Source organism: Equus quagga, chromosome 6 (assembly GCF_021613505.1).
Source record: "Equus quagga isolate Etosha38 chromosome 6, UCLA_HA_Equagga_1.0, whole genome shotgun sequence".
In the NCBI taxonomy this organism is placed as follows: domain Eukaryota; kingdom Metazoa; phylum Chordata; class Mammalia; order Perissodactyla; family Equidae; genus Equus; species Equus quagga.
In genome coordinates, this window is record NC_060272.1 from 16,809,021 (window position 1) to 16,828,621 (window position 19,601).

The 19,601-nt window shown below is 35.5% G+C and overlaps 1 protein-coding gene across 4 annotated transcripts in view; it reads left to right on the forward strand.

Moving 5' to 3' along the window:
• Positions 1-19,601, forward strand: part of UGGT2 (UDP-glucose glycoprotein glucosyltransferase 2) — a 184,460-nt gene that overhangs the window by 27,060 nt on the left and 137,799 nt on the right. For 2 of the 4 annotated variants that reach the window (XM_046664577.1, XM_046664579.1), the window contains exons 5-8: positions 2,324-2,498; positions 9,735-9,831; positions 11,744-11,816; positions 14,591-14,691. In XM_046664577.1, coding sequence (XP_046520533.1) covers positions 2,324-2,498; positions 9,735-9,831; positions 11,744-11,816; positions 14,591-14,691 — 446 coding nt within the window. Of the gene's footprint in view, positions 1-2,323; positions 2,499-8,759; positions 8,878-9,734; positions 9,832-11,743; positions 11,817-14,590; positions 14,692-19,601 lie in introns of those variants that run through there. The other 2 variants (XM_046664580.1, XM_046664578.1) reach the window with 2 other exon arrangements.

Consider the following 19,601-nt stretch of genomic DNA (forward strand, 5'->3'; position numbering starts at 1 on the left):
CACATCTGGTATATGAAACCTGAGAGAATCAATAGAAAGTGACTTAAAAATTTCAGTATGTTCATCTACTATGAGTGCAGAATTTGTCCCTTTAAATTTTTTGATTCATTTTTATGTTAACTTACACCAAAAGGACATGTTCCCAATGTATTGAGTTTAAACATTAAAAGTTAGAAAATACAGCATGTACATACAGCAAATTATAAGATTCCCTTTTACTCTAGACTTCCAGAACTTCTCCTCAAAGGCAACCAGTGCTATCAAGTTCTTGCATATCCTTCTAGAAATAGTCAAGGTATATATGATCATAATTACACAGGTAAACACCCCATACTTTTGTCATAAATGGTGATATGCCATGCAACATTTGGTTCCTTCCTTTTTTCCCTTCACACTATTCTTGATGGATATTTTAGATAAGTGGAGGCTGGTGAGAGTGAGAGAAAAATAATCACTTCTTGAGCACCAAGTATGTGCTTTATGCTGTGCTAGATGATTTGCAGGTCGTGTTGGTAAATCCACAGGACACTCGTAGGAGGTAGCTGGAACTCCTCCTCTTGAACAGATGAAGAGATAGGCCCAAGAGAGATCAGGTCGCTTGCCTAGGTTTCACAAAGCTACTAAATAGTTAAGCTAGAACTTGACTCCAGTTTTGCCTGATTTCAAAACCCACGGTCTTTTCACCAGCCTGCTGTAGCAGTGTTATTTATGCCCTTCTTTCCTCGTTCCTTTTCTCAGTTTTTGTTATTTGAAGGTAGTAAATGACTGAAAGATTGTAGAGATCTGACTTCATTAAATAAAAGATTATTTCTCAACGCCTTTGTTATTTTTAACTTCATTATTTCATGTTTTTCTTTCTGCCTAGGTAAATTGTTTAAAGATGTGGGCTTAGGAATTCCGTAGACATGAGTTGAAATTCTGGCTTTTGTTGATCAATTATGAGGTAGACTCAGGTAAACTTAAAACAAAAAGAAGTTTATTTGGAGTTTGTTAGGACTGCAGCCTGGGAAGCACAGATTTAAGTAACACTTGAATTGTGTTCCAGCCATTGAGGAGAGAAGGGAGGTTTTATAGTCGTGGCTAACGAAGGTAAAGAAAGAAAAGAGAAAGAATGTCCTTTTTTTTTTTTTTTTTGGCAGGGAAGATTGGCCCTGGGCTAACATCTGTTGCCAGTCTTCCTCCTTTTATTTTTCTCTTCAAAGCCCTAGTACATAGTTGTATATCCTAGTAGTAAGTCGTTGTAGTTCTTTTATGTGGGATGCTGCCATAGCGTGGCTTAATGAGCAGTGTGTAGGTCTGCACCAAGGATCCAAACCAGTGAACCCTGGGCCACTGAAGCAAAGTGCATGAACTTAACCAATGTCTTTTAACAAATTCCAGGCTCAAGGTAATCATCAAGGTGAGGGTCAGTTGAAACAAGCCATTAAACTTAGGAATGTGGGAGATGACTGACAGGAAAGGAGTCTCTGTCCTGGTAATCTTATCTTCCTTGAGAAGACTTGCAGATGCATTTCAGGCATACTAAATGCTTGAATTCAAGAGTTCATCCTGAAGGAGGAATTTGTTCCTCTCCTCTTCATGGCCACCTGGCTCCGTTTTAGTGCCTGACATGAGAGAGACTTATCTTTTTTCAATTCCTCACTTTCTGTTTCATCTTCTCTGGGATATTTCACTTGTCTGAGCCTCAGGAACCTCAAAAGTTTTAGTAAATGATAGTAACTACCTAAAGGAATTGTTGTGAGGATAGATTTTACTAATATGTGCAAAGAATCTAGCACAATGCCCGGTAAATAAGGTGTTGAAGTCTGTTAATGATGAGAGGGCCAGGCCACAGGACTGTTTGGTTTCTTTGCTTATCCCTGAGGATTTAACGAGTTGTTACTCTTATTAAGTACTGATAATCTTTGTACGGTATAGTGTTTTTGTTTTGTTTTTTAAATATTTGGAACCCATTTTCAGGACATGTGAGCTGTAATGAAACATTGTATTTTTCTAATTGGAGAAATTATGTAGTTTATTTCATTGAAAAGTATATTGCCATTGTATGTTATTATTTAAAGATAGTAAACCTTGTTGGGAAATAAAGAATTTTTAGTACTCAATTTTGGGTTAACCAAATTTATTTCTTGTCTGTCATTTAATAGAAGTTTTGTGTACAAAATCACCACAAGAAATTTAAATTCTTTTTCTGTGATTATTTATATATATATATATGTTCCTGTAAGTTGTTTGATAAGCAGAAATTATAAAGTGTCTTGATATGTTTCTCACCTGCCCTTTACTTTCAATTCTTTTAAAAGTTTGTGTTTTGTTTTCATTTTAGGCCCAGACCTTATCTGTTTAAAGGAGATCATAAATTTCCTACAAGCAAAGAGAACTTACCAGTGATTATTCTCTATGCAGAAATGGGTACCAGGGCATTTGGTAAATTTCACACAGTATTGTCTGAAAAAGCTCAAAATGGGGAAATTCTGTATGTTCTGCGGCATTATATTCAGGTACAGGTTTGTTTTATCCAAGAGTATTTTGGCTATAAAAAATACATTTTATGATAGTTTTCTTACTATATTTTACGTAATAATTTCCACCAGAACAGTTATTTAAAAGATTTTTAAAAGTTAACAGAACTATCAAATGTGAACTTTTTCTGGAAAAATATATTGGAATTCTGTGTATTTCTGGGGGTATCATGTTTATATTCCTTTCCTTTATCATATATCTGGAACAGATTTAAAACTTGGATAAACAACAAAACCTTACTGCAATCACATGTATATAATATTGGCTAGAATTCATAAATACAGTTATTTTTAATGAAAATATACCCTGATGAGAAAATCTGATATACTGATATATTGATATACTGATATATTACTTGATATACTTATAGTATATATTAGTTTAAAGTGCTGAGCATGGTATAGGAATTATACCTATTTCTTTGGATAGCTCTTAACTCTATTTCTTTGGATAGCTGACCACTTTCTTGTTCAAGTTTCTGGTCAAATGTGTTTTATTATCGCTGACTTTCCCAACCTCACATTACTGTGTCACTCTATCACATTATACTGTTTTAATGACTTCATAGCACTTATTACTATATCTCAAATTTTATTTCTTTAACACCTCCCCCACCCCCAACGCCACCAATTCTCACTCATGCACACTAGAGTATAATGGCCCTTAGAGGAAGAACTTTGCTTATTTTACTGCTATATTCCCAATGTGGAAAGAGTCTTTTAATATGCATTTCCCAAAATATTAGTGATTTGCATATTAATGTTTAATAAAAGTATTATAAATATACTTATCAATTGCCTATCCATAGCCTTTGCTTGATTTTATTTTGGATTTTTGTTTTTTTTCCTCATTGACAGATTTTTAAAAGTATATTCTGAATACTAATCTTTTCTTCCAAACTTTGCAAACATCTTCTAGTGTATTTCTGGTCTTCTGGTCTTAAAAAACAACTTTTTGACATCTTTTGTTCAGCACAAATTTATCCAACTTTTCTTAATGGTTTCCTTCATGATGTCATAAAGACATTCTCCTATATTTTCTTGTGAGAATTAAAATGCTATTTATGTTTTGGTCTCTAATCCATCTGGAGTGTATTTTAATATACTGTGAGGTAGAGAGATAATTTTAGTTTTTCCATATGGAGAAACCATGGTCCCTATGTAATTCGTTGAACAGTTGACTCTATTCTGTGCCATCATATACCAAGTTTTCATATAGGCATGTATGTTTTTAGACTCTGTTCTGTTCCAATAATACATGTCTTTATTGTACAAAAATAAAACATCATTTTAATTTCAGTAGCTTTAAAATCTAAAGCAACCTTGAGAAAGAAGGACAAGACTGGAGGCAGCACACTGCCTGATTTCAAACTATGTTACAAAGCTATAGTGATCAAGACAGTGTGGTATTGATATAAAAATAGATGCATAGATAAATGAAACAGAACAGAGAGCCGAGAAATAAACCCATGCATGTGTGATCAACTAATATTTGTCAAGGGAGCCAAGAATACTCAGGAATAGATATTCTCATCAATAAATGATGCCGGAAAGGCTGGATAACCACATATAAAAGAATGAAACTGGAGCCCTGTCTTACACAGCTCACAAAAATTAACTCAAAATGGATTAAAGACTTAAATGTAAAATCTGAGACCATAAACCTACTAGAAGAAAACCTAGGGAAAGCATTCCTTGACATTAGTCTTCGCAGTGATTTTTGGATCTGACACCAAAAACAAAGATAAACAAGTTAGGGGTACATCAAACTAAAAAACCTTTGCACAGCAAAGAAAACTGTCAACAAAATGAAAAGGCAGCCTATGGAATGGGAGAAAATATTTGTAATTCATATATCTGATGAGGGGTTAATATCTAAACTGTATAAAGAACTCATACAACTAACTAGCAAAAAAACAATCTGATTAAAAAATGGGCAAAGGACCTGAATAGACCTTTTTTTATTGAGTTCATAATAGTTTACATCAATGTGAAATTTCAGTTGTACATTATTTCTTGACAGTCACCACGTAAGTGCTCCCCTTCACCCCTGTACCCACCCCCATCCCCCTTCCCCTGGTAACCACTGAACTGTTTTCTTTGTCCATGTCTGTTCATAATCCACATATGAGTGAAATCATCCGGTGTTTGTCTTTCTCAGTCTGGCTTATTTCGCTTAGCATAATTCTCTCCAGGTCCTTCCATGTTGTTGCAAATGGGATGATTTTGTCTTTTTATGGCTAAGTAGTATTCCATTGTATATATATACCACATCTTCTTTATCCAATCATCAGTCAGTGGGTACTTGGATTGTTTCCATATGTGGCTATTGTGAATAGTGCTGCAATGAACATAGGGGTACATATGCTACTTTGGATTGTTGATTTCAAGTTGTTTGGGTAGATGCCTAGTAGTAGGATAGCTGAGTCATATGGTAGTTCTATTTTTAGTTTTTTGAGGAATCTCCATACTGTTTTCCATAGTGGCTGCACCAGTTTGCATTCCCACCAGCAGTGTATGAGGGTTCCCTTTTCTCCACACCCTCTCCAACGTTTGTTATTTTTAGTCTTAGTGATTATAACCATTTTAACAGGAATAAGGTGGTATCTTAGGGTAGTTTTGATTTGCATTTCCCTGATGATTAGTGATGTTGAACATCTTTTCATGTGTTTATTGGCCATCTGTATATGTCCTTTGGAAAAATGTTCATCTCCTCTGCCCATTTTTTGATCAGATTGTTTTTTTATTGTTCAGTTGTGTGAGTTCCTTATATATTATGGAGATTAACCCCTTGTCAGATATATGATCTAGAAATATTTTCTCCCAGTTGGTGGGTTGTCTCTTTGTTTTAATCCTAGTTTCTTTTGCCTTGCAGAAGCTCTTTAGTCTGATGAACTCCCGCTTGTTTATTTTTTCTTTTGTTTCCCTCGTCTGAGAAGACCTGGTAGTCGAAAAGGTCCTTTTAAGTTCGGTGTCAAAGAGTATATTACCTATATTATCTTCCAGGAGTTTTATGGTTTCAGGACTTAGCTTCAAGTCTTTGATCCATTTTGAGTTTATTTTTATTTATGGCGTGAGATAATGGTCTACATCATTCTTTTGCATGTGGCTGTCCAGTTTTCCAACACCATTTATTGAAGAGACTATCATTTCTCCATTGTATGTTCTTGGCACCTTTGTCGAAGATTAGCTGTCTGTGGATTTGCGGTTTTATTTCTGGGCTTTCAGTTCTGTTCAGTTGATCTGTGTGCCTGTTTTTGTACCAGTACCCTGCCTGTTTGATCACTATGGCTTTCTAGTACATTTTGAAGTCAGGGATTGTGATGCCTCTAGCTTTGTTATTTTCTCTCAGAATTTCTTTAGCAATTTGGCATCTTCGGTTGCCCCATATGAATTTTAGGATTCTTTGTTCTATTTCCATGAAGAATGTCACTGGGATTTTGATTGGGATTGCATTGAATCTGTAGATTGCTTTGGGTAGTATGGATATTTTAACTGTTTATTCTTTCAATCCTTGTGCATGGAATCTCCATCTCTTTATGTCATTATCAGTTTCTTTCAGTAATGTCTTATAGTTTTCATCATATTAAGTCCTTCACCTCCTTGGTTAAATTTATTCCTAGGTACTTTATTCTTTTAGTTGCGATTGTACTAGAATTGTATTCTTGAGTTCTCTTTCTGTAAGTTCGTTATTAGAGTATGGAAAAGAAACTGATTTTTGTAAGTTGATTTTGTAGCCTACAACTTTACTGTAGTTGTTAATTATTTCTAATGGTTTTCTAATAGATTCTTTAGGGTTTTCTATCTATACGATCATGTCGTCTGCAAACAGGGAGAGTTTCACTTCTTCACTCCCTGTTATGATTCGTTTTATTCCTTTCTCTTGCCTAATTGCTCTAGCCAAAACCTCCAGTACTACATTGAATAAGAGTGGTGATAGTGGGCATCCTTGTCTTGTTCCTGTTTTCAGAGGGATGGCATTTAGTTTTTGCCCATTGAGTATGATCTTGGGTGTGGGTTTGTCATATATGGCCTTTATTTTGTTGAGGTAATTTCCTTCTATCACCATTTTGTTGCGTTTTTCTCATAAATGGCTGTTGGATCTTTTCAAATGCTCTCTCTGCATCTCTTGAGATGATCATGTGCTTTTTATTCCTCCATTTGTTGATGGTGGTGTATCACACTGATTGATTTGCAGATGTTGAACCATCCCTGTGTCCCTGGTATAAATCCCACTTGATCATGACATACGATCTTTTTAACGTATTGCTGAATTCGGGTTCCCAAAATTTTGTTGAAGATTTTTGCATCTATTTTTGAATAGACATTTTTTCAAAAGAGGCATACAGATGGCCAACAGGTACACGAAAAGGTGCTCGACATCACTAATCATCATCAGAGAAATGTAAATCAAAACCACAATGAGATACCACCTCACACCTGTTAGAATGACTGTTATCAAAAAGACAAGAGATAACAGGTGTTGGCAAGGATGTGGAGAAGAGGGGACCCTTGTATAATGTTGGTGGGAATGTAAATTGGTGCAGCCACTATGGACAATGGTATGGAGGTTCCTCAAAAAGTTAAAAGTGGAACTTTCATGTGATCCAGCAATTCTACTTCTGGGTATATATCCCAAGGAAATGAATCACTATGTGGAAAAGATATCTGCACTCCATGTTCATTGCAGCATTACTTACAGTAGCCAAGACATGGGAACAACCTAAGCGTCCATCAGTGGATGAGTGGATAAAGAAAATGGTGTGTGTTTGTTTGTGTGTGTATATATATATATAATGGAATGTTAGTCAACCTTTAAAAAGAAGGAAATCCTGCTGTTTGCAACACCATGGATAGATCTTGAGGGCATTACGCTAAGTGAAATAAGTCAGACAGAGAAAAACAAATACCATATGATCTCGCTTATATGTAGAATCTGAAAAAACCAAGCTCATAGAAACAGAACAGATTGGTGGTTGCGAGGGGTGGAGGGGATGATGGGTGAAAGTGGTCAAAAGGTACAAACTTCCAGTTATGAGATAAGTTCTAGGGGTGTTGTAGTACAGCATGGTGACTATAGTTAACAATACGTATTGTATGTTTAAAAATTGCTGAGAGAGTAGATCTTAAAAATTCTCATCACAGGAAAAAACCTGTGACTGTGAGGTATAGATATTAACTAAACTGATTGTGGTAATTATTTCATAGTATATACCTATATCAAATCATTATGTTGTACACCTTACACTAACATCAGGTTATATGTCAGTTATATTGTAATAGGAATGGAAGTGGGAGATGGAAGTATATGTTTATCTTTTTAAAAGATGCCCCCTAAGTGATTCTAGTATGCACCGCTAGGCGGTACACTCATCTGTGGAGAATCAGTGTTCCAAGTTATTCTTTGGAGAATGTGACCATTAAATATACTTCTGTGAAAACATACTAGCTAACTGTCTGGGCGCTTTGTAGCATCACATTTTAACCTTCTATTTAATGAGTGACCTATTTTACATTAAAAATAGTTATATTTTAAATCTAGTCAACATGTAATTTTAATAAAAACGGACTTATTTATGCTACCTTTTGAACAGATCCCTTTTTGTGGGGAAAGAAGAAATAGAAAAATGAAGAAAGATTCTTCTCACCAGTTGATTTGGCTTATTAGCATTTTTGGTTTGCAAATCTAAACTTACTAAACTATAATTCAAATTTTATATTAATACATTTTCAAATGGGGAAAGTAAATATGAATTTAATAAACACTTATCTTTATTGCTGAGGAGCTTATAATATCCAGAACTGATAATGAAAATTGGTTATATGAAATTGCATTTCTTTTATGAACTATAACAAGATATGTGGACTTAGAGCTTCGATTTGCTTAGCCAACTGATTGTCTTTTGAGGGATAGTCAAAATGTATTTTTAAATTGAGCTCTTTGAAATTGAAAACTCTTTAAAAATTTTTCAACTTTGTCAGATTACTATAATTATAAACCACCTAGTTGGCTTATGCTATCTTTCATTATAGCATGTGCCTGAGAAATTAGCAAATTAAATTTTAGCGTGGGCAGCAATGTTAAACACTTGTCTGCATATCTGAAACTAATTCTTACATCATCTTATTTGGAAATAGAGCAGTCCAGGAATAGTTACTCTGGTTGTATGCTTACTTTTAAGGCCGGGGGAGAAGTTTAGGGTGGATAGAAGAGAATAAGAAGAGTGATACGCTATTAAGGTTCTCCTTCCGTCCCATCTCACCTCTTCCTCTGTCATATTTGGGATTGCACAACTACCCCTGCGCGAATCTGAGTTAAACAAAAATATGTGACGTCTTTGAGGGAGCTTGCTGCACAGTAGGTTAAACTAGTTTCCTAACCTGTGAAAGAATACGCCAAGTGATAATGATGGTAGCACAACTGGTAGGAATTTCAATCTGGAAGCTAGAAAGAACCTTAGACATCTTCTAAAATGTTATGTATATTCATCCAGGTTGCTTACCTTTTGAAAAAACGTGGTGACTTCTCTTCCTTGGTGGGGTAATCTCTAGAAGTACATTTTATATTTCCCTTTTACAGAAAGGGGGAAATTATGTACCAAAATTCTGATCATAAATACCACAGACAACTCAGTTTTAGGCAATTGTTGCCTTTCATTGCAAGAACAGATTTTAATTTGTGGCATTTGGTATATTTTAGTCATTGAGAAAGTTGAAGAAAAATTTAATCAGGTTGTTCAGGCAGTGGGTTTTTTGTGTCCATCACCTCTACTTTCCAGTATTTGCTTTTGGCAACACTCTAGTTGTCCTACATCTATGCTGGGTTAGCAAATCTTGTGTAGTTCCCCAAAAGGAGTACGGTTTTATTGAAACTTGATTGTATTGGATCCTCTTTTAATTACCACATGGGAGAGACGGGAAGATTATCATTTATAACAGAAAAAAATTAGATATGTCTTCATTGTAAAAGACTAATTAAAACAGGAGAGTCATGACAGAGTTTTTAGAAAGTAAACAAGTTATCATTGACCAATTTCTGGCTCCCTGATAGACCATCTAGAGAAAGTATAAATATCCCCCAAATAATATTTCCCAGTGATTAAAAAACTTCGACATTAGTACTTTATCCTAATGTCCTAATGCACAGTCATATCGAATTTAAAAGATGTTTCACTAAATATTTTCTCTTTTTTAAAAATTAATGTGTTTGAACAGAAACCAGTCTCACAGAAAATGTACTTATCTGGCTATGGTGTGGAGCTGGCGATTAAGAGTACAGAATACAAAGCATTGGATGATACCCAAGTTAAAAGTAAGTTTTCTCTCTATACTTGAGTAGAATGAAAACTTGGAGACTTACATACTTTGTTTTTAAAAAATTTAGTGTCTACAATCTTACGTATGTTAATTTGAGGCTGGAGAATTTAATTTGAAGTTTGAAATTTAGTTTTAAACTGAAAAATACATTTCATATTGTGCTCTCAAAAACTTCTTTAAAAAATGAAAATAGCATGTTATTTTGCTTATACTCAGTGGCTTCCCAACGATTTAAACAACATATAAAAAATGATAATATATGTAAGGTACACTGAGGCCATAGGTGAGGCTGCTTGTGGTGGAGGTGGCTGGCCCAGGAGCTCAGAATGGCTCATGATGTGCCCAGCCAACCCTGAGTGGGAGATCAGCTGTCTAAGGGGATCAGGACCTCAGTAAACCTGAAATGCATTGGTAACATACTGCCTTAGGAAGCTTTGTCTCCGCTATTTATATATAATGAAGTTAGGATGATGATGTTGTGGTGTTGGTTTTTTTTTGGGGGGGATGAGAGAGGCCTGTGAATTGTTTCTTTTAGATAAGGTAAATTGGTTAGATTTGTTATCTGCAAACCAATTATCTGTCTATAGTTCTATATACTAAATGCATACTTTCAGATTGAACTTCTTAGGGTGAAAATCCAACTTTGTGACTTCACTGTTAAAATCCCTTAGTAGCCACTAAGTAGCAAAGAAAGCTTTTCACACTCTGCCCTCTTTCCACCTTATCACTCTCCCTCAGCCTTCTCTTATTTGTACCCTCTGGTCCTGCAACAGTAAACTACTATACAGAATAATTTTCTCTTCTCTGGTTACCTCCATGCTAAGTCTTTATGACCTCTGTAGAGTACTTTCATCTCTTAGTGTATGCTGTTCCTTCTGCCTGAGACCTTCTTCCTCCTCCCTACTCTTTCATTTCCTCTAAGGCCGCCTCATCTTTTAGGTCATGTATATCAGTCAGTACCTCTGAGATGGCTGCCTGTCTTCCTGCTCTGTCAGAGGATGGTTTTCCCTTTTCTACATCCCATACATTGTGTGCTTTCTTTCAGCAAAGTTTTACACACTCTATGAAAATTGTCTGCTGTCTCTCTCCTTTTCCACCAAGTGGAGTTTGTGTCTGTTGCTCCTCTCTTTCTGGTGTCGATCCCGGCAGGCATCAGGCATCATAGAAGGCAGTAAGTGAATGTGTGCCTGAGGGATGAATGAAAGGGAGGAAAAGGAAGACAAGATCACAGCACCCTGGGTTTCAGTTGTGGTCTTAGAGGTGCAGATCTGCAGGAGAGCAGGAAGAGAGGAGAGAAGGAGACTTGATGAGCTCTGGTGCAGTCTGATGGAGAGCAGCCCAGGCTCTAGGAGGTCACAGATTCTTACAATCCCAAAGTATCCTTTGCCTAGACCACTCACCGCACTGTATGTTATAGTTATTTGATAAGTAAAGGAAAAGGGAAAGGGAAGGAAAATGAATATAAACTCTTATGTCCTTATTCTTTGAGGCTGTGAGTTTTGTGTCTTTCTGAAGATTTCTTGATTATCTTTAAAGGTGTTGAAAATATTTTGTTTTCAAAATATTTGTTAGGGTGTGGATCTCTTGCCTGCCGTAAGAGCTGAACCCAATATTGGTTGCAGGCCTTGTGGTTTATCATTCTGATTATAAAATAGAACTTGACTATGAAATTGTCTATAGAGCCTTTATTATGGTTGTTAAATATTTAATGCTCAAGCCCGTTTAAAAAGAGAAAGCATACTCAGGAATACGGTGTGTGTACATGCATGTGTCATTAAGCTGATATATGAAGGAAAAACAAGGCAAACCACATGGAATTTGATTTCATCTTGAGCTCTAATTTTTGATCGTGTATTCCTTTCCCAGTCTAAAAATGTTTTTGTCTTGTTTTTGTTTCCAAAATACAGCTGTGACTAATGCCTCCGTAGAAGATGAGGTTGAAACAAAAGAAGTTCAGGGATTTCTCTTTGGGAAACTAAAGTAGGTCTGAATGGAAATAAAATTTTATTACTGTACTCTTAAGTTTGTCCTTAAAGGAATTAATCCAATGTGCTGTGAAGGTATATGTTTCTCATTTTTAAAATATATGTGTTGTTTTTATTACAAAAGTATGTCACAGTTACTGCAAAAAGCACAAAATTGAAAATAGTCACTAGTTCCGCAAGATGATGAGTATGATTAGAAAAAAGGAATTGAAAATGATCAAAGTTATCTCTGGCAAAAAACTAAAACAAAACTTTATAGATTCTGTTACAGATCTAATCAGTTACAGAAATCATGGTTAATATTGGATCTTTAGCATGAAAAAATCAAAATTTTTATGCCTCAAAAGAAGATAGGATATTTATTTACTTAAATTTCTGTGCCACAGGTTACTATATTAGAAACCTTTTAGCATCTGGTCTTAATTTCATATACTTGTATAAGTAACCTTTCAAAAATTAAAGTTGTGCCCCTTTTTTTTTCCTGCATCACTGGTTGAAGACAAGGAATAGGATGGTGAGTGCTCTCTGAATACTCATGAAAAGAGATCATTAGAGTTTTGTGTGTGCTTTCCTTTATTTACAAGAAGGGAAAGTTTGCCATTCCATTACAAAGACAAAATTAATTCAAAGTAAAAGACTGTTTCTATTAATATTTTTAGCTCTTATTCAGTATTACAAGTATTTATAAAGGTTGCTAAGGTCAGGTCTCCTGGTGAGTAGATAACGGTACAGAGTGAGGGGAGCATCTTTGGAGACTCCTCTACTTTATGCTGATGATTGAGTTTTATCCCTAAAGTATTTTGGCCAAGCGGCACATTAGTGGGCTTAAAAAGTTAATGCATCATGCAAACAGATTTATTCTAAGTAAAGTTTTTATTTAGTGGATAACAATACATTTTTATTGCATTTTCAGTTGTGTTGCAACAACTTGGAATCTGTAGTTTTATTTATTTATTATTTTTTTTAAGCCAATTTCTGCTTCCCTGTATGGTCTTTTTTTTTTTTTTTTTTGCCTTAAAGATTGGCACCTGAGCTAGCAACTGTTGCCAGTCATCTTTTTTTTTTCCCTTCTCCCCCAAGGCCCCAGTATGTAGTTGTATATTCTAGTTGTGAGTCCCTCTGGTTGTGCTATGTGGGACGTGGCCTCAGCATGGCCTGTTGAGCGGTGCCGTGTCCGTGCCTAGGATCTGAACTGGCGAAACCCCAGGCCGCTGAAGCAGAGTGTGTGAACTAAACCACTCGGCCACGGGGCTGGCCCCCTTATTCTGTTTTAAACATAACTTTTTATGGGAATAAATTACTCATCCAAAAAGCGTTTGGAACCCTAGAATGTTAGTTTTTTAAAGGAGGAAATACTCAAAGTTAGTTTTTATACAATTACTCAATTGATTTAGCCAAAACTCTTTGCTTTGAGGTATTGTATGAATAATGTATTTTTACCTGCATTACATAAATAATTTTAGCAGAAAAAATTATCATTAAGCTTTTGATTAAATATGAAAAGCAATATAATAGCTCTTATAAACTTAATGTAATGTAACTTAATGTAAGTATTTTACATTACTCTGTAATGTAAAATATTGAGAAAGGAGAAGTCAATTTAATTCATAGTGAACTTCTTTTTGGAAGAAATTCTATTGCTTTTTTACTATATGAGCAGTTATAGTCTTGATTGATTTTCAAAATGTGGTCCCATGTTGTAATAAAATTGCAAGATATTGAGTAGAGTATGTATTTATTGTTAAATACAAGATTAATGCGTTTCTGTGTGTATGTTCTGTGTATTTATTTTTCATTTCACTTTTTAAAATCTTCTCTTTGCTGTTGAAAATATGTGTTTTATAAGTTTTTCTGCTGGCTAGATAAGATTTTTCACAAAAGAATTCTATTTATTTATTTATTTGTTTATTTTCATGAGGGAGACTGTCCCTGAGCTAATGTCTGTTGCCAATCTTCCTCTCTTTTCTTGAGGAAGGTGGTCACTGAGCTAACATCTGTGGCGATTTTCCTCTATTTTGTAAGTGGGAAGCCACCACAGCATGGCTTGATGAGTAGTATATAGGTTTGCACCTGGGATCTGAACCCGTGAACCCCAGGCTGCCGAAACAGAGTGTGTGAACTTAACCATGACACCACTGGGCCAGTCCCAAGAATTCTGTCTTTTTAAATCTGAAATGGCACTATACTTTGATTTCAAGAGAGAAGAAAGAAGATTATTTAGATTATATGTACAGTAAAATGTCATTCTAGTACATTAATATTTGGCACTCTCTAAAAGATGTCTAGATGTGTTTTAACATTAGGCAAAATTGACCTTATTTAAGGTTCTTGTAAGTTTCCAAGTTGGAACTTTTCAGAAATAGAGTAAATTCTGATTGTATAGAAGCATCAATGTCTTTCATTATAAAATAGCTTTTGTTTTAAATTATGAAAGCAGTACTTCTAATTTATAAAATTTTAAAATAAAAAGTATGTAACGTAAAAACTAATAATTCTGCCCTCGTGCTTGGATTCCTTATAGGTAACGTTAGCATGTTAACAATTGAGAGTACATCCCTCTAGATTTTGGTTTGGTTTGGTTTTATATATTGAACAAAAGTAGACATATATCTCCCTCATCATTTTTAAGTTCTGTGGATGTAGCTGCATCGCAGTTTTTTATTATCTTAGTTTGTGTCTATTTGGAAGAGTTAATTTAAAAAATATACTGCTTGTATAATGATTTGTATTAGGTGATAATAATTAACATTATTTAATATTCTAATGCAGAGAGAGATATTCACATCTTAGAGATAATCTGACAGCATTCCAAAAATACCTGATTGAGAGTAATAAAGAAATGATTCCTTTGAAAGTGTGGGAACTACAAGGTATAGTATTTTGGTCTACTTTAACACAGCATTTTGATAACTGATCTCTGTTTTGTTAAGCTTTTATATAACATGATATAAGTTATTTCATAGACAAAATAATTATTAATGTGAATAATATGTTATTACATTACTTTTTGTGGAAATATATTTAATTAAAAGGTTATCCATCAAACACATCATATTTTTGTTTGTAAGACTTAAAATTATATGAAGGATAGTTATATATTATCTAATCATTTTTAAAGTATACATGATTTATCTTAGACGTTCATCTCAAGTATTAAATCACATTTCAGAGAATCTATAACACTGGTTAAAAATCCTGAGTAGTAGGTCGGGAGAAATCAGGACTAAACCTTAGTTTTCTTCTCTTTAAAATTTTGATCTTAATAGACCATTGCATGTTTCAATGTTAACTTAGCTTCTGTGCTAACATCCTATAGGCAAATATTTTGTGACCAAAATTTGGTTTGAATTAAACTCTAAGTCCTTTTCAGTTTGTAATTTTCTTTTTTATTATTTTTAATTTTTAATAGGTCATGGAAACGTCAATTTTTGGGTAATCCGTAACTTTTGTCCCATCTCATCAACTTTTTTTTAATGTAGCAGCTTATTGAAATATAATTGGCATATTATACAAGATACCCACTTAAAGTGTACCATTCAATGAATTTTAGTATATTTTCAGAATTCTTTAACTGTAACTGCAGTCAATTTTAGAGTATTTTCATCACCCCAGAAGGAAACTAACATACCCATTAACAGTCATACCCTATTTCTCCCCAACTCCTCCGTGTGGAGGCAAGCAGCAATCTACCTTTTCTCCTTCAAAATGTTCTCAAAGGGACTCATAATTTAGAAAATTGTAAGTGATAGGGTGCTTTTGAAGGCTTGTAAACAGAGATCAAAGATAGCCAGCTTAGTTTTAATTAACTTCTTTAGTGTCTGTGTAAGATATATTTGAATGGACTGGAAACAGGAAAATTAGTTAAGACATCATTGAAATAACGTCATGAGAGTTTGAACTATGTGGTAGAAGGCGTAGAAGAGAAGGCTGGATTTGGCAAATATTTAGGAGATAAAAGGAATCAAAGATGACTTCAAGATTTCCAGCTTTGACCCTAAGTAGAGATAATATAAAACGTGTCAGGTCGTTTTAAGGTTGAATATGGGGCCCAGAAATAATGAGACCAGCATTAAAAAGATTGACTTAAACTGATTGTGACACATCCAGATGACGAGGTCCAGTGGTGGAGTGAATGTAAAGTCCTTAAGCCAAAAGGAGAGGATTTACAAAGCTGAAAATCGTAGCATAAAGGTTGTAAGAGGAGAGGGTGCTAACTGAAGTGGTAGAGTGACCGAGTCAGTACACGGGGCAGAGTGCTGTGGTGCTCGGCCACGTGTGGAAAGTAGAGCCGTAAAGAAGACACGGTGTGAAGGTAAGAAATGGAAGAGCGCCTTGTGGAAGCTGAAGGAAATAGATTTTCAAGAAAGAGAAAGTGATCAGTACTTTTTGTTTTGATTGATTCAACAAATATTTATTGAATGTCTGCTAGGTGTCAGTCATGTCCCTATAGCCTTAGTTTTATAATTTTTGCTTGAGACCTACAGTAGGAAGTATATTTTGTTATCAAGACCCATACTGTGCATAATATGTGAATACATAGATATGCTCAAAACCAAAAGCTTCAGCATACAGTATTTATGTTTACTACATTTTATTCACTCTGGCAAAACTGTTTTTATTCTACCCTATTTCGTTAGAAAATGTATTTCCTATTAATCTGATTTCACTACTAAATGGGTTCCACCTGACATTTTGAAAAATACTAGATTCTGAAGATGAAATGATGAGCTAAAATGGATACGTTGTTTCTTCTAAGGGTCTTAGATAAACATAAATAATTTTAAAAACCAGTGTTTAGAGCTAAACATCTAATAGTGGGGACATGTCCTGATTCCAAATAACGAAAATACGAGGTAGAACATTAAAAAGAAAAGAACAATATAAAAATTACCATTGTAAATGCTGCAGAGGAAAGTACATGGTGTATGAAGGGTACATGCCAGGAAGATCTGAACCTGTTGGGGTGGCGGGGAGGGAAGGAAGTAGAAAGGGAAGGCTTCCTCAAGAAATGCTGTTTAATTGGACCTGGCCCCATGGCAGAGTGGTTAAGTTCATGCGCTCTGCTTTGGCAACCCAGGGTTTCACCGGTTTGGATCCTGGGTGTGGACCTAGTACCACTCATCAAGCCATGCTGAGGTGGCGTCTCACATAGCAGAACTGGAAGGACCTACAACTAGAATATACAACTATGTACTGGGGCTTTGGCCAGAAGAAGGGGAAAAAAAAAGTGATGTTGTCTCAAATAGCGGGATCTCCTTTTTTGAGACTGAATAATATTCTTTTCTTTATCCATCGTCTGTCAACAGACCCGTAGGTTGTTTTCTTTTTTTTTTTTTAAAGATTGGCACCTGAGCTAACAAATGTTGCCAATCTTTTTTTTTTTTCTGCTTTATCTCCTCAACCCCCCCCGTACATAGTTGTATATCTTAGTTGCAGGTCCTTCTAGTTGTGGGATGTGGGATGCCGCCTCAATGTGGCCTGACGAGTGGTGCCATGTCCGCGCCAAGGATCCGAACCCTGGGCCGCCACAGCGGAGCGTGTGAACTTAACTACTCTGCCACGGAGCCGGCCCCAGGTTGTTTTCATACCTTGACTGATTGCATTAGTCTCATTACTTTGTCAAGAGTCAGAAAAGATTTTAAAACTGAATTCTTTCATTACCTAATAGTGAAGCATACTGTTTCCCTTTAACATTTCACTAAAGGTGGAATCTTAGCTTAGCAAATACTAGTAAAACAACCAGTCTGCAGTGACAAGGCTAGTTTTGTTTCCATATTCTCAGTGTGAAGTGGTGGATCAACTTGGAGTCAAAGCTTAGAAAAAGATGTTCTTAGGGTAGTCTCCGTGGGATGGTAGAATCTAACAGACCAGGGTTCCAACTTCATCTCTATACCACTTTCTAGCAGAGTAACTGTAAACAGAATTTCCTCAATATATCCCAGCACGTTTCCAGCCCCCAGCACTCCTTGTCTCGTTCCTGTTTTCAGGGGGATGGTGTTCAGTTTTTGCCCATTGAGTATGATGTTGGCTATGGGTTTGTCATATATGGCCTTTATTATGTTGAGGTAGTTTCCTTCTGTGCCCATTTTCTTCAGAGTTTTTATCATAAATGGCTGTTGGATCTTGTCAAGTGCCTTCTCTGCATCTATTGAGATGATCGTGTGTTTTTTATTCCTCAGTTTGTTGATGTGGTGTATCACGTTGATTGATTTGCAGATGTTGAACCATCCCTGTGTCCCTGGTATGAATCCCACCTGATCATGATGTATGATCCTTTTGATGAATTGCTGAATTCTGGTTGCCAAAATTTTGTTTAGAATTTTTGCATCTATGTTCATCAGTGATATTGGCCTGTAGTTCTCTTTTTTCATGGTGTCCTTGTCAGGTTTTGGTATCAGCGTGATGTTGGCCTCATAGAATGTGTTAGAAAGTGTTCCATCTTCCCTAATTTTTTGGAATAGCTTGAAAAGGATAGGTATTAAATCCTCTCTGAAAGTTTGGTAAAATTCCCCAGGAAAGCCATCTGGTCCTGGGGTTTTATTCTTTGGGATGTTTTTGATTGCTGTTTCAATCTCTTTCCTTGTAATTGGTCTGTTCAAATTGTCTGCCTCTTCTTGAGTGAGCTTTGGGAGATTGTAGGAGTCCAAGAACTTATCCATTTCCTCTAGGTTATCCATTCTGTTTGCATATAGTTTTTCGTAGTATTCTCTTATAATCCGTTCTATTTCTGCAGAGTCTGTTGTTATTTCTCCTCTTCCATTTCTGATTTTGTTTATTTGTGCTTTCTTCCTTTTTTTCTTTGTAAGTCTGGCTAGTGGTTTGTCAATTTTATTTATCTTCTCAAAGAACCAGCTCTTTGTCTCATTGATCCTCTCTACTGCCTTTTTCGTTTCAATAGTATTTATTTCTGCTCTGATTTTTATTATTTCTCTCCTGCTGACTTTGGGCTTCATTTGTTCTTTTTTCTCTAGTTCAGTTAGGTGTGCTTTAAGGTTGCTTATTTGGAATTTTTCTTGTTTGTTAAGGTGTGCCTGTATTGCAATGAATTTTCCTCTTAATACAGCTTTTGCTGTATCCCATATGAGTTGGTATGGCATGCTATCATTTTCATTTGTTTCCAGGTATTTTTTGATTTCTTCTTTAATTTCTTCAGTGATACATTGCTTGTTCAGTAGTGTGTTGTTTAGTCTCCACATCTTTGTGCCTTTCTCAGCTTTTTTCTTGTAATTAATTTCTAGCCTTATAGCACTATGATCAGAGAAGATGCTTGTTATTATTTCAATTTTTTTAAATTTGTAGAGGCTTGCCTTGTTTCCCAACATATGGTCTATCCTAGAGAATGTTCCATGTGCACTTGAGAAGAATGTGTATTCAGCTCTTTCAGGGTGAAGTGATCTATATATGTCTATTAAGTCCAATTGTTTTAGTTTTTCATTTAGGTCCACTATTTCCTTGTTGATTTTCTGTCTGGATGATCTGTCTATTGATGTGAGTGGAGTGTTGAGGTCCCCTGCTATTATTGTGTTGTTTTTAACATCTTCCTTTAGGTCTGTTAATAGTTGCTTTGTGAATCTTGGTGCTCCTGTGTTGGGTGCATAGATATTTATAAGGTGAATAGACACTTCTTGATGAAGTGTCCCTTTGATCATTATATATTGTCCCTCTGCGTCTCTCTTTACCTGTCCTATTTTGAAATCCACTTTGTCTGATATGAGAATTGCAACACCTGCCTTTTTTTCTTGCTATTAGCTTGAAGTATTGTCCTCCACCCCTTCACCCT